General features: G+C 35.9%; 1 protein-coding gene across 6 annotated transcripts in view; it reads left to right on the top strand.

Moving 5' to 3' along the window:
* The window catches only part of STIL (STIL centriolar assembly protein), a 60,472-nt gene that overhangs the window by 28,975 nt on the left and 16,613 nt on the right, over nucleotides 1–14,884 (top strand). For all 6 annotated transcript variants that reach the window (XM_058552347.1, XM_058552345.1, XM_058552346.1 and 3 more), the window contains 4 exons: nucleotides 1,853–1,967; nucleotides 3,135–4,097; nucleotides 9,808–9,973; nucleotides 13,195–13,426. In XM_058552347.1, coding sequence (XP_058408330.1) covers nucleotides 1,853–1,967; nucleotides 3,135–4,097; nucleotides 9,808–9,973; nucleotides 13,195–13,426 — 1,476 coding nt within the window. The remainder of the gene's footprint in view (nucleotides 1–1,852; nucleotides 1,968–3,134; nucleotides 4,098–9,807; nucleotides 9,974–13,194; nucleotides 13,427–14,884) is intronic.

Here is a 14,884-nt window from a genome sequence, read left to right as displayed (position 1 = left end):
ACCTAAACACATCTGCAAACTCGCTCTTACCATGCATGGTAACATATTCACAGATTCTGAGGATTAGGAAGATGTCTGAGGTATACCCTCTCCATCTTTGAGCATTTAAAATTATCCTTGAAACAGGTTAGGTCATCAGAAAACTAAATTCTTATAGCTTTGCAGGGACACCTTCACTGTCTTAAGTTTTAAGGCTTTATTCAAGATTTTATTGAATATTTATGGAAGAAAAAGCCAAATTGAGACACTGGCAATTTTTTTAACATTATTGTTGGAAACCTTGTCTATTTTCAACTCGGACCAAAGCTTTAAGAAGGATTAGTCATTTTAAGATTTTAGTAAAGTGTTTGTCCTGCCTAAAGAACTGGTATTATAATTATACAACATAAAGTTTTTTGTTTTTGCCTTGGGTGCTAAAAAAGCTCAGAAATGGATTTTATTGCTCAATGTCAGAAATTTTATGTGTGTGTTTATCATAAGTATATAGCAAATATTAATTCCTTGCCACAAACTCAAGTGTACAAAAAAATGTAACTTTTTTTCTTTTTAAAAGTAATTGAACTTAATTTCTATTTTGAGCCCCTATTCATTATACTGGGTTATAGAAACTAAATTTCAGTCAATTCAAGGTCTGTTTATCCTCTTTCCTCTGAGGTTATATGTAATTTAGAGGGACTAATGCTGTGCCAGTACTGGTGATGTGGGGTGACATGATTATCATCCATCCATGCTGCCATCTGCTGAGAAGTTTTCATTTGCCTCTGGTCTTTGACAGTAGGTTTGTGCAGGTTCCTGCTGTGACCTCCTTACCCTGTTCAGGTCGCTGGTGCTCTGTGTCATGTTCATACTACTCTCATGATATCATTCTGTATTCTCCGTGTCATTTCTGGGTGTGGGGGAGAGCTTTGTGGGACTGGTGCAAACCATGCAGACATTCTTCTTGTTTCATTGCAGCACCTTGGCACAGAAAGAACTCTGGGAGTGTTTGCCTCTCTAGACTACCAGGGTTTGGGGCAAAGGTTTCTTCTGCTGTCAGATCTTCCAAATCTACCTCGGGGTTTCTGTTGTTCTCCCTGCCAGGGAGACAGGATGCAGGACCCTTTCTTAGGGATTCCATTAATGTCTAAGCTTGCTTAGCTTTCTTCTGGCTTTTCTTTCTTCTTCCCTAACCTATTGAGACTGTATCTAGTTTATGATGTAAAAAAACCTGATGCATATAGTCTTCTAAATTTTAGTCTTAAACTCTAATTTCAGCTTTTGAAACTTCAGTACCACCACTCAAAATTGTTCTGTGTTTCCTTGGGGCATGCTACATGTGACACAATGACTACAACTGACTAAATGGGAGGGGGTACATCAATTAATCTCTCAAAGTATTTTCTCATCACAGATAAAAGTACATAGGAAAATGTAATTCCTTACTCAATTTTCCTTTTTAACACAGTGAGTGTTTAATGCTGTGTGTTTAATACAGTGAGTGTACATCTCTGTCACCAGATTATAAATTTTGTGATGGCAAGTGCTATGTCTTATTTATTTCTACATTCCTCAAAGTGGTTCAACAGAAGATGCTCAGTAACTGTTGATTTGTTATGACATTGAGAGTAATTGGGTTAAACTTGCCGTGATCAGGCAAAGGAGGTAGTTTATTATGCATGAGTCTGACTGGGCCAGCTTTCCTGGGCAACTAACATTGGCCTGGAGAAGAAAATAATTTGTGGTTGTTAGACACTAAGTTAAATGATCCAGCTACTACCGTGGCATATTAAAGGACTTTATTCATTTTCAAAAAGAAAAAACAAATGAACACTAAATTACTGAAGACTTTTCTTGTCTCCCCTCTACTCTTTAGGTCGTCTCGAAAGTCATCTCCAGGGAACATGCCAACAAATGATCATGACTCTGGTGTTGAAGATGAAGACTTTTCTCCAAGACCAATTCCTAGTCCTCATCCAGTGAATCAAAAGGTATCACCGATCTTATAAAGAACTCACCTTTGTGGTTAGAAACCTAAAAGTCTTCATGTTAAAGCAGTCAATAATACTACCTAAAACTTATTTGTTTCATTCTAAGATATATCTAGTTACCTATATATCTATATGGCTTTATCTATATATATTCATCACAGGTACATCTAATTATTATATGTAATAATATATGTGCATATATACACATATTGTAATAAATACATATAATTATTATTCCCAGAGAAAACTGAGGCACAGATTGGTTAAGTTACCTGCCCAGGATTACGCAACTAGTAAGTAGTAAAGCTGGAATTCCGGAGGCTTGGAATTCAATAAAGCTAGTAATTCAGGAGGTTTGATTTCAGAATCTAGTGCTTTTAACCCCTGTAGACTCAACATTCTATACTATCACCAGAGCTTGACTTTGGTTCTTGTTACCATATTCTGAGAACACATTCTACTTGCTTTTGGAGATTGCTAATAACCCCTGTCATAATTCATAATTTTTTGATTGCGGCCAACCAGTAGGTTATCTTAGAATTGTTGTGCCTTAAGTGGACTAATTACTTATTAGGAAAAAAAGGAATGAGAAAAAATTTTTTAAATTAATATCAAATTCTAACCAAATGCACTACAGTGAGTATTTTGTTTACTCTTCTGCTCTCTTCTAACTCTTTTAGTTGATTTCAGTAAAAAGAATAACAGTGAATAATTTTACTTAGTAGAAAAGTATTCTGAAATATTTATGGGAAGAGCCTTTTTTAAGATGCAGAAACATTATTTGCTACTAGATCTGTTGAAACATCCTGCAGATGTTTTTTTTTCAGATCATTTTTTTGCAGAGAGACGGAAAAAAAAAGTCTATTATAAAAGTTTCCCATATTGTATTCTGTGATCTAAGCAACATTAATCAGTGTCCCAATAAAAGGAGTTCCATCGTTAAGTAAGTTTGTGAGGGCGTGGACCTTGTTTATTTTGCTCACAATTGTATTCCTAGTGCCTAGCACATAGAAGATGCCCAGAAAATATTTGTCAACCGTCTAAATAAAGAATAAACACTTTTTAATATGTAACTGGATATAATTTGGGAAATACTAGTCTAAGGAAAATGAAGCATATATCTTTCTCCTAAAAAATACTTTTTCTTCTTACATTTCCCGTTTATAGGTTTCTGAGATCCAACCATCAGTTCCTGAACTTTCACTTGTGTTGGATGGTGATTTCATAGAATCAAACCCTCTGCCTAACCCATTGGAAATGGTGAATAATGAAAGTCCTCCTTTGTTGGTTAACCACTCTGAACACTTGGAGTCATTGCAACCCCAGCTTTACGGTGAGAAACACAGCCCAGAAACTGAAGCTGGAGAGCCTTCCTTGGGAGGGCTGCCAAATCATTTAAACCAGGGCACTGCTCCTTTGAGACACTGCAAAGTAAGACAGCCATCTGTCTGTAAGAAAGAGAACTCCTATATTAGGAACAGTGTTAAACCATTTTCTCTTAATGGGCCATCTCCTGATATATCTGACAAGCTACAAACAGTTTCTGCTGGAAATGTACACAAAGAAGAGTATCCTATAAGATCCTCCACATTTAATTCCAGGCAGTCTTCTCTTGCCTCTCAGACCCACCCACACAATTTTGTTTTTCCACTCCATAATTCAGGAAGACCAATGGAACTTCAGATACCTACTCCCCCACCACTGTCTTACTATTCCAGAGAAGTTTGCAGTTGTTGTCAGCATCATATTCAATGTAGTCCAATAAATTCTTGGCAAGGAGTGACTACGGTAGGATCTGTACAAGACCTCCAGTCTGAAGCCCTTCAAAAACATTCGTTATTTCACCCAAGTGGACGTCCAGCTCTGTACCATAATGCGTTCTATTCTTCAAGTAGTCCTATAGCCTTGATACCTCAGGGAAGCATGGGTGGTTGTTCTCCCCACAGCAATGTAGAACCATCGCCTGTGGCAAGACTGCCTTCACATGTGGACTCGTGTAACCCACAGCCTTGTGCAGTATGCATGCACACACCCAAGACTGGGTCGGATAATGGAATGATGGGACTATCTCCGGATGCATATAGGTTCCTTACAGAACAAGACAGACAGCTGAGACTGCTTCAGGCACAGGTTTGCTAGCTTTCTTACTTCTCTTAAATTCTTGGTATTAATCTGGTTTCTTAAAAATAACTGGCAATTCTGCAGTAATTACGTTTTATGGAGTAGAATTGTAGAATGTCAGAACTAAAAGGCATCTTGGAAACTGAATTCTAGTCCCTGTTGTTTTACAAGTAAGTAAAATGAGGATGGGAGAGAAAATAATTTACCCAATGACACCTTGCTAGTTAGGAGTAGAACCAGGACTAGAAAGCAAGCCTTCTCTTCTCTGTCTTGTGCATATCCTAACCTACAGGGCAATTGTACTTTTATTTTGTTTTTTGTCTCTAATGAAAAGTCTATATAATTTACTAAACCTTTATATACAACTTAATATAAAGCCTGCACAATGGATTCTGATACAGTTCTGGTTTGTTAACTGTATAGTATGTATACTAATCTTTAGCTAGTGTACATAATAGTTTTAGAACCTCTTCTCTGTGTCTATACTAGACTTGTTTCACTCATTCTATCCTGCAGTGCTTCCGTTCTTCAGTCCTTTATGGCAAAGTTCTTAGTCTTTTAATTATATCTGCACAGTTTAGTCTTTAAGAATTGTCTTTTTTCTTTCCTTACACCCTTCTTCCACATTTCTACCACAAATCCCCACCCTCCTTCCTTTCCACTGTACCAATGGAAACAACTTGAAATACATTCTTTCATATTTTTTCCATGATCCTTTAACTACACAAATATATGTATAATGGGCATGTATACGTGTGATTTTTTTTTTTTTTAAATCTTTGTTTTATAAAATTTTTTAAATCTTTGTTTTATAAAATCACATTTTTTAAATTCTGCTAAAAAATGCTTTAGGACACCTGAGAAAAATTTAGCCTTGCTGTTTTTTAAACTTAGAAGGTTAATTCTTTGAAATTGTAAAATATAAGTTGAATTTTAACAAATTATAAACATTAGACAAAAATTTTAATGTAGCTAAATATTTCACTTTGAAAAGAAATCTTTCTCATTTATCTCCTGTCTTGTTGGAAAAAAAAGACTGGGGCCAGCCCAGTGGCATAGCTGTTGGGTCCCTGTGCTCTGCTTCAGCCGCTCCAGGGTTCTCAGGTTTGGATCCCGGGCGTGGACCTACGCACCACTTGTCAAGCCATACTGTGGCAGGCATCCCACATATAGAGTAGAGGAGGATGGGCACGGATGTTAGCCCAGGGCCAATCGTCCTCAGCGAAAAGAGGAGGATTGGCGATGGATGTTAGCTCAGGGCTAATCTTCCTCACAAAAAAAAAGAAGAAAAAGACTTATAAAGGCTGAAAAGATCTCTTAAGCTATTTAGAAATCTTAGTTACTTGGGGATTTATGTATTTAAAATGTAAATTATAGACTGTTGGCTTTAGTCTAGATTATCTGTGTCATTATACTTGGAGAATATAAAATATGATGTAGAAAATGCTCCTGTGATAAATACACAGAATATTTTGCTCATGTGAATTTTTTTCCTTTTTTTTAGGTACCATCTTAGTTAAAATTTTTGAAAAGTTTCATAACAGTTTCTATTTAAGTATATATGGAACTATCTTATTCTCTATAGAATTCCATTATAATGATATAAAGCAAATTTTTTATTTCATCTCCTATTGATTATTTCAACAGTTTAAAGTTTCTGCTTTGGCAAACAGTACAGCATTGAACATTCTTAAACTTCTATCTCCCTGCATATGTTCATGTATCTCTGTAGCATAGATCCCTAGAATTAAGTTGTGGAGTCAAAGAACACACATGTTAAATATTCAAAGATACCCAAACTTGTTCCTCTCCTAATATTCCAAGTCTCATTTTAGTGTAGTGGTTAAGGGAGTGGGCTCTGTCACCAGACTCCTTGGGTTCTTTTGCTATAACATAAGTTACGCCATCTTGGGCAAGTGACTTTACCTCTCTGACTTTAGTTTTCTCATCTGCAAAATAAGAATATGTATAAGTTTATCGAGTTCTAAGGATTGAAGAGTTACTAGGTAATGGCTTAGAATAGTGCCTGGCATATAGTTAGTGCTCAGTAAATGTTAACTATTACTATTATTTTCATTATCATTATTATTTCAGTTAATGACATCACTTCTTATCCCATCATTCAGGCCGACATCCTAGGTGTCAAAAACCCAGGTTTTACTTTCTAGATATATCTTGAACTTAACTATTCTTTACCATCTTTCCTGCTACCACCCTAATTCAAACCATTGTCTTCTCTTATCCATACATGCTGCTTCCGGTACTGTCCCCTCATGTTTCCTGCAGTTGGAAGCACCACAGCCATCTTTTTAAAGCTCAAGTCAGATCATAGGGCTCCTGCTTAAAACTCTCAGTGTTTTTCCATTGCAATTAGAATAAAATCTAAATCCTTACGTTGCCCTCAAAACCCTTTGAATTCAGCTTCTGTCTTCCTCTCCTAGTTCATCTCTTGCCACTTCCATGTTTACTACACTTCAGCTGTAGTGGTGTGGTTTTTCTTCTTCAAAAACATGAGCATGTTTCCACTTTAGTCTTTAAGAATTGTCTCTTGTTTTTCTTTCCTTACTGACACCTTTCTTCCACATATCTACCACAAAGCTTACCTTATGTCCCCCTTGCTTGATTTTTCTAATGGCTGGCTCCTTCTCATCAGGCCTTAATTACATGCTTTTGGTTTTTGTCTCTAGGGAGCTCTAGGGTGGGAGCTTACAAGATTCATCACTGTGTTCTTTAGCACCTTGCATACTACTTCACTTATAACAGTTGCTTAATACATATTTTGTAACTTGAGTGATTGAAAATGGCCACCAGAAAGGTTACACCAATTTAATTCTCCAAAACTGTTTCCACATCTCCAATATTGGTCATACCAAACTCTTAAATTATTATCAGTCTTATAAATAAAAACTTTAAATTTGCATTGTATTATTATAAGTAAGATTGATCATTTTACTATTTATTGGCCACTTGTATTTTCTTTCTGTAAAGTCTCTGTTTACCCATTTTTCTATTAAGTCTTTTTCTAATTAATTTAAAAGAGCTTGTTGTATATTAAGGAAATTGATTCTTTATCATATATGTGTGGTAAGTATTTCTTACAGTTTGTCTTAAGTGTTTTGCGTTTTAACTATTTGTTTTATACAGAATATTCCAGTTTAGATATAATTAGATTTATCAGTCATTTTCTTTCTGGATTTTGTATTGTGTTTAGAAAAGCTTTCTTCCCTTCAAGATTATAAAATATTTATTCTTCATTCTCCCTCCCCCTCCAGGATTATATTTGTTGCTTTATTTTATTTTGATGTATGAGATGAGATTTTTTTCTTTTTAATCCTCAGATGACTGGCCCCATATATTTATTGAATAGTATATCTTTTTGTTAATGATTTGGAAATGCATTTTTTATTGTATAATGAAAGTATCATGTGTTTGCATCTGTTTCTGTACTGTATTCTCCATTGATCTGCCTGTCTATTCCAGCACCAGTACCATTCAATTTAATCACTATAGCTTTGTAATATCTTTTGGCGAGTGTTTCCTATGTGATCTCTCTAAACCTCACTTTTCTCATTTTAAATTGGGAGCAATGATTGGTATTATATGTAGATTTAAAGGTTAAATGAGTTAGTATATATATGTATAAAGTATTTAGTGTAAGACTTGGCTATAGTAAACATTCAACAAATTACAACTATTTTATTTATTTCTTAATCCTCACAACTACCTTAGTTTTAGGTAATATTGAAGCTCATAATGGTTAAATAGGTTTTCCAAAAGGTAGCAAAGTAGAATTTAAACTTATGTCCTTATGACACCAAAGCCCATGTTCCAAATCACTATAATAAGTACATATACTATTTTGTATTATTATTTTTTTTTGCTTGAGACAGATTAGCCCTGAGCTAACATCTGTTGCCGATCTCCTCTTTTTTTTTTTCGCTTGAGGAAGATTAGCCCTGAGCTAACATCTGTGCCAGTCTTCCTCTATTTTTTATGTAGGTCACTGCCACATCATGGCTGATGAGTGGTGTAGGTCCGCGCCTGGGATCCGAACTTGTGAACCCAGGCTGCCTAAGCAGAGCGTGCCAAACTTAACCACCATGCCATGGGGCCAGCCCCAGTATTTTGTATTGTTAGTGCAGGTTATACTTCTACTGATCTTAATAATTTATTGATAATACTTATTTTTCTATATAATAAAGTTAATCTGCTAAAATTAATGAGATGAGTTGAACACAATAGTATAATTTGTTGGGAAATAGAAAATCACAGTGTTTAAAAAGGGAGGCTCTTCCAGTCCTACATATATGCCTAAGAGAAATGAAAAAATATGCTCACACAAAAACTTATACACAGATGTTCATAGCAACATTATTTATAATAGCCAGAGATGAAAACAGTCCAGTGTCCGTTAGCTGATGAATGTATAAATACAATGTGACATTTCATACAATAGGATATTATTCAGCCATCAAAAGGAATAAAATATTGATAGATACTACAGCACGATTGAACTCTGAAAACGTTATGCTAAGTGAAGGAAACAAGATACAAGGCCACATACTGTATGGTTCCATTTATATAAAATGTCCAGAATAGGCAAATCTATGGAGACAGAAAGTAGATTAATGGTTGTCAGAGGCTTTGGACACAGGCAGTGGAGAGTAACTGCCAATGGGTACAGAATTCTTGAGGGGGTTGATGAAAATGTTCTGGAATTAGATGGTGGTGATGGTTGCAAACTTCGTGAATACTAAAAACCTCTGAACTGTATACTTTAACTGGATGAATTTTATGGTATGTGGTTTCTATCTCAATTTAAAAAGAAGGAGAGGAAGCTTTTGGTGTTTGAACCTCAGCTTTGCTACTTGTTAGTTATGTGACCTGGGCAGGTAACTTTATTTTTGCCTCAACTTTTCTTATTTGTAAAGTGTGGTTAATAGTAGTACGTTCTTCACAGGGTTGTTGTCAAAATCATACGTAAAAGGTCTTAGTATGGTGTCTTGTAAACAGGAAGTGCTCAGTAAGTGTTAGCTATTATTAATATTTCCACTTGCAGCATCGCCAAACACGGGCAATTCTGATTAACCTTTGTAAGGAGAGTCTTGCATAAAAATGTTCGATGTTTGGTATATAAAATTAGAGTATACCTCCTATGTTACTTTTGATTTGTAAGTGAAATAGGAATAAAATGTTGGTTTGAAGTGTTAACACTGAGACTTTTCTACACAAGTGTCAATTTATGAATGCTAATCTAAACACCTATGTGTTTTCACTTTTAAATTTACACTTAACCCACTTAAGTGCTTTTTAATAATGAATGATAGTGATTTTCTACATTGAATAAGTTTTGTGGTATGATCTAGTTGAAATGTGAGAGAATATAGGTAAAAGTCAGTTATTTATAACTGGGACACTTTGTAATTCATTTTTTTTTTAAATAATTTTATTTATCTATTTTTCCCCCAAAGCCCCAGTAGATAGTTGTATGTCATAGTTGCACATCCTTCTAGTTGCTGCATGTGGGACGCGGCCTCAGCATGGCTGGAGAAGCGGTGCGTCGGTGTGCGCCCGGGATCCGAACCCGGGCCGCCAGCAGCGGAGCGCACGCACTTAACCCCTAAGCCACAGGGCCGGCCCTGTAATTCATTTTTAAACTCTGCTGCCAGTTTGGTTGATTACTTCACTGTCAGTTCAAGTATGTTTTTAATTGATACAGATTCAGCGTTTATTGGAAGCACAGTCTCTGCAGCCGTGTTCCCCTAAGACAGCCACTGTTGAAGACACGGTGCAAGCTGCAAGCCAGATGGAGTTGGTTTCCATGGAAGCACAGTCTTCCCCTGATTTGCACATGAGAAAAAGTGTTAGCATTGCTGTGAGCACAGGTAATTTCATTTGTTTATTTGTAAGGAATTTTTTTAAAATGCTTTTCATATCTACTTTTTAAATTTTTACATTGAAATTGGTGCATGGTACCAATAGAACCAAAACCAAGGTGATGAGAGTATAACTTGTTTAAGTCTTTGTGTAATTTTACTCTTTATGAAATAAAACTATATCTGAAAACAGATATGAAACCACATAACATAATACATTGTTTGTTTTTGCTACTTTCCTGGTCTGGACCCAATTCTAATAAGAGAAGTCATCTGTGGTTTGAGGGATCAGGGGAGGTTTCATCTCTACAGTGTTATTAATTCTGGGTCTTGAAGGGTGTGTAGGATTTTAGTACGTGGAATTGAGAGATGGCAGAACAGATTGGGTAGAGAAAATAATATGAGTTTGGTGAGAAAACACAGGGCTCTGAGTGGTCTAGTACTCTACAGTACTGTGTTATGGAGAGCCTTTATTAAATCTTTCACAAAGGAATGTCTACTTCATTTGGTAAGCAGCATTGAAGACCTTTTTAAAAAATGAGTTAATAATATAAATGACATGTATTTGTTTACATGTTTACTCGCCACCAGACCATGAAATCTTCAAGAAGGTCTTTGTGTCCCCAGGATCTAACAAGATGTCTAGTACATAGGGTGGTGATGATAAGAATGAAGAGATGTAGGATGTTGATAAGATTTGGTAACTAATTGGATGTGGCAGTTGGAAGAGATAGGTTCAAAAGTTACTCCAGCTAAATGCAATGTGATGTCCTGGATTGGATCCTGGAACGGAAAAAGGACCTTAGTGAAAAAACTGGTGAAGTCCAGATAAAGTCTAGAGTTGTAGTTAATAGTAATGTACTGATACTGGTTTCTTGATTTTGAAAAACGTACCATAGTAACGTAAGATGTTAACATCAGGGGAAACTGGGTATGGAGTATCCAGGAACTCTCTGTACTGTCTTCTCTGTAAATGTAGTATTATTCCAAAGTTAAACATTTATTAAAGATAATGAAAGTTTCTCCAGGATTTTAAACCTGGATGACAGAGGGAAGGCAAGTTAGAGAAGCAGAGGAGAGAAGATGAGTTCAGTCTACATATCTATTGAGACTGAGCTACTTTTGGAAATGTAGATACTAATATTCAAATGTCAGAAGAGTGGAGGTGGTTGATGACATAAGACTTGAGAAAGTAACAGATGAATATTTGAGCCAGGAGAATAAAAATTTAAGGGGAAGGATAAAGAAGGAAGACAGATTTTTACATATAGTCTTTTCTGAACTCATATATTATACTATCCATGTATAGGGTAGCAAGAATTCATTTCATTTAAATTTATAAGTCAAATTCAGGTATTACTCAGTTAAGATTCTTTGGCTGCAAGTAACGTAAACCACCTTGAACTAATTTAAGCAAGGAAGAGGAATTTACTGGAAGGATATGGGGATGGTTCATGAAAACCAAGGCCAAGAATGGGACTGGACTTGAAGAAAAAACTAGAACTAGAACCTGGAATACCATTAGGACTATCCAGTTTTTCTACATGGCTTTTTTACTCAACTCTGTCTGCAGTCTTCATTCACTACTTTACATTTTAAAATATAGCTCACCTAGAGCTCCAAGTTTGTGTGTTATAAAGTTTTAGCCATGTACACAAACCAGTTTACTATCCTTCAGTCCCAGTTTCAAATAGCAAAGACCCTGACTGGCCTAGTTTGGGTTAGGTTTTAAACCTTGGTTCAGTGGTAAGGGGTTTGAGAAGCACATAGGAATGTGTCTGCTGGAGTCCCACCTTTGCTAATCGGAGAGGTGACAGTTCCCAGGGAAGTATGTGTGTGTGTTGTAGAGGGATGGTGGTAAAGGAGCTGTGGGTACTGTCAGCTAAATAAGCACACCAAAAAGTGCAGTTTCCTCCTCTGTCCTCTGGTAAAATTCTGTGCTTATTGTATTGCATTTGCTTATCATTTGTATCTGTCACTAGACTATAAGCTTTAGGGATCTGGAACACTGCCTTATTTACTCATTAGTATCTCGTTACCTAACATGATGCCTAAAACATAGTGTGCTGAATAAATGATAATTGATTGAAGTCATTCACCTGTTTGAAGTGATGTTCTGAAATTATTTGAAACAAGTTTTTAAGCATGATACATAGAATTCAAATATTTTGAAACCTCATAGATTCATATTCAGTTATTACTTGTGTGCAGGAAAATGGATTATTAATAACCATTTGAACTAAGTGGCTTTTAGAAGCATGTTCTGCAATAATACTTAATTCTCTAAAGATGCATATCAATATGTAGTCAGGAAGAGTAGCAGCACTTATGTAACTTTTTCAAAATTGTCTTTAAAAAAATTTTTTTTAATGTTTAGTGAATACAAAATTAAATCATGCTTTTATTGATTTATTTTCATAAAGTAACTCAAGTTGACCTCAAAATAGAAACTATTTTGACTTGGATTTACTTTTTGGCTTTAACTATTTCTTGAAATCATTATGTATAGCAGTATTTCTCAAATTGTGGAATGCATACCACTCAGATTCACAAGATGATTTGGAGTGCTATACAGATAAATATTTTATGTTTTGTAGATATATTTATTCTTGTGAGTATTGGAAAAAATATAATTAGCACATCAAATCTATGATTTCATAGAAATGAAGCTAGGTAAAAATAAAGTGAGTTGATTTAAAGAAAAACAGTAAGCAAATAATAATACATGCAAATAGTTCTGCAAATAATTGTGCAAGTGATCCATAAAGTTTGGGAAACATTTGATTTTTAAATACATGTCTGACTTTAAATGTCTGATATATCCATAATATAGCTCATAAATATTGTATTTAAGGATCAAAATCAGAGAGCCTAGTGATTTGTGTTTTATATATTTTCTCCTGTTTTTCAGAACAACAGTTTTTGACATACAAACACACACCCCAAATCGTATTCAGAACCTTAGTATGTAAAGCACCTCATTTGAGAAGCTGTACCTCTTAAGGGGCAGATTCACATTGTTGCCTTTCCCTTTGTACCTGTTTTCTATCTTATCACCTTTCACTTACCTCTTCATGGCATTTCTGAGGAAATATAATCTGAAAACAGTTCTAGGTAATTGTGTTAAAATAATATAGCTAATCTTACTTAACAAAAATTTCTCAGAATTATTTTTATAGTTGAATATTTGTTTCATCAGTATCGGTTAAATCAAATCACTTAACCTCCAGGTGCCAGTCTGTTTTGGAATGCAGCACGTGATGATCAAGAGGCTGAATCTCAGCTGAGGCAAGATGATACCAAGATTTCCAGTGAGGACATGAATTTTTCTGTTGATATTAACAATGAAGTCACAAGTACTCCAGGCAGTGCGTCCTCACTGAAAGCAGTTGACATTCCCAGTTTTGAAGAGAGCAACATTGCAGTGGAAGAAGAATTTAGTCAGCCACTTTCTGTATCCAAGTAAGGTCTCTTTGATTCAGTTTTCATCCTACTTCATTTTTTCTTTATAAATTCTAATATTCTTTTGGTGTTCTAACTCAGAAACTATTTGTTTTGTAAATGGTATTTTCATTGATGTCTTTCCTGCTTTGGTTCTTATGTAATCGACAATTCTTAGCCTGCTAGAACCATTCCCAGATGTCAATCATTGGATGTGTGACAGTCTGGCTGAATCAGAACATCTCAAGAAAAGTTTAAAAATACATATGCTCAGACCTCACCATAGAGATTCTGATAACACTAGGTCTCTGATGGAGCTGGGGCCCTGAATTTTGTAAAGTTTTAAAGATTCTCCATATTACAATTATATATAAAAAAGAGTCTTTATTTTTGAGAGATACAACCTGAATATTTATATATGAAATGTTATCTGAGATTTACTTCAGAATCACCTGTTGGAAGATGAAATGGCTAGGGGTATAATTGAAATAAGATTGACTATGAGTAGGTAATTTTTATTTATTTATTTTTTTGTGAGGAAGATCAGCCCTGAGCTAACATCCATGCTAATCCTCCTCTTTTTTTTGCTGAGGAAGACCAGCTCTGAGCTAACATCTATTGCCAATCCTCCTCCATTTTATTTTCCCCCAAAGCCCCAGTAGATAGCTGTATGTCATAGTTGCACATCCTTCTAGTTGCTCTATGTGGGACGCGGCCTCAGCATGGCCGGAGAAGCGGTGCGTCGGTGCGCGCAAGGATCCAAACCTGGGCCGCCAGTAGCGAAGCGCGTGCACTTAACCGCTAAGCCACGGGCCGGCCCCTGAGTAGGTAATTTTTTTTTTTTTTTTTTTATTGATGTTTTAATGGTTTCTAACATTGTGAAATTTTGGGTTGTACATTTTTGTTTGTCCATCACCCCATATATGACTCCCTTCACCCCTTGTGCCCACCCCCCACCCCCACTGCCCGGGTAACCACAGTCCAGTTTTCTCTGTCCATGTGTTGGTTTATATTCCACATATGAGTGAGATCATACAGTGTTTGTCTTTCTCTTTCTGGCTTATTTCACTTAACATAATACGCTCCAGGCCCATCCATGTTGTTGCAAATGGGACGATTTTGTCTTTTTTTATGGCTGAGTAGTATTCCATTGTATATATATACCACATTTTCTTAATCCAGTCGTCAGTCGAGGGACACTTAGGTTGCTTCCACTTCTTGGCTATGGTGAATAATGCTGCAGTGAACATAGGGGTGCATAAGCCTCTTTGGATTGTTGATTTCAGGTGCGTTGGATAGATTCCCAGTAGTGGGATGGCTGGATCATAGGGCATCTCTATTTTTAATTCTTTGAGGAATCTCCATACCGTTTTCCATAGAGGCTGCACCAATTTGCATTCCCACCAGCTGTGTATGAGGGTTCCTGTTTCTCCACATCCTCTCCAAGATTTGTTGTTTTTTGTCTTGATGATTATAGCC

Source organism: Diceros bicornis, chromosome 13 (genome assembly GCF_020826845.1).
Source record: "Diceros bicornis minor isolate mBicDic1 chromosome 13, mDicBic1.mat.cur, whole genome shotgun sequence".
Lineage (NCBI taxonomy): Eukaryota > Metazoa > Chordata > Mammalia > Perissodactyla > Rhinocerotidae > Diceros > Diceros bicornis.
This window is presented reverse-complemented; position numbering and strand designations above follow the sequence as displayed.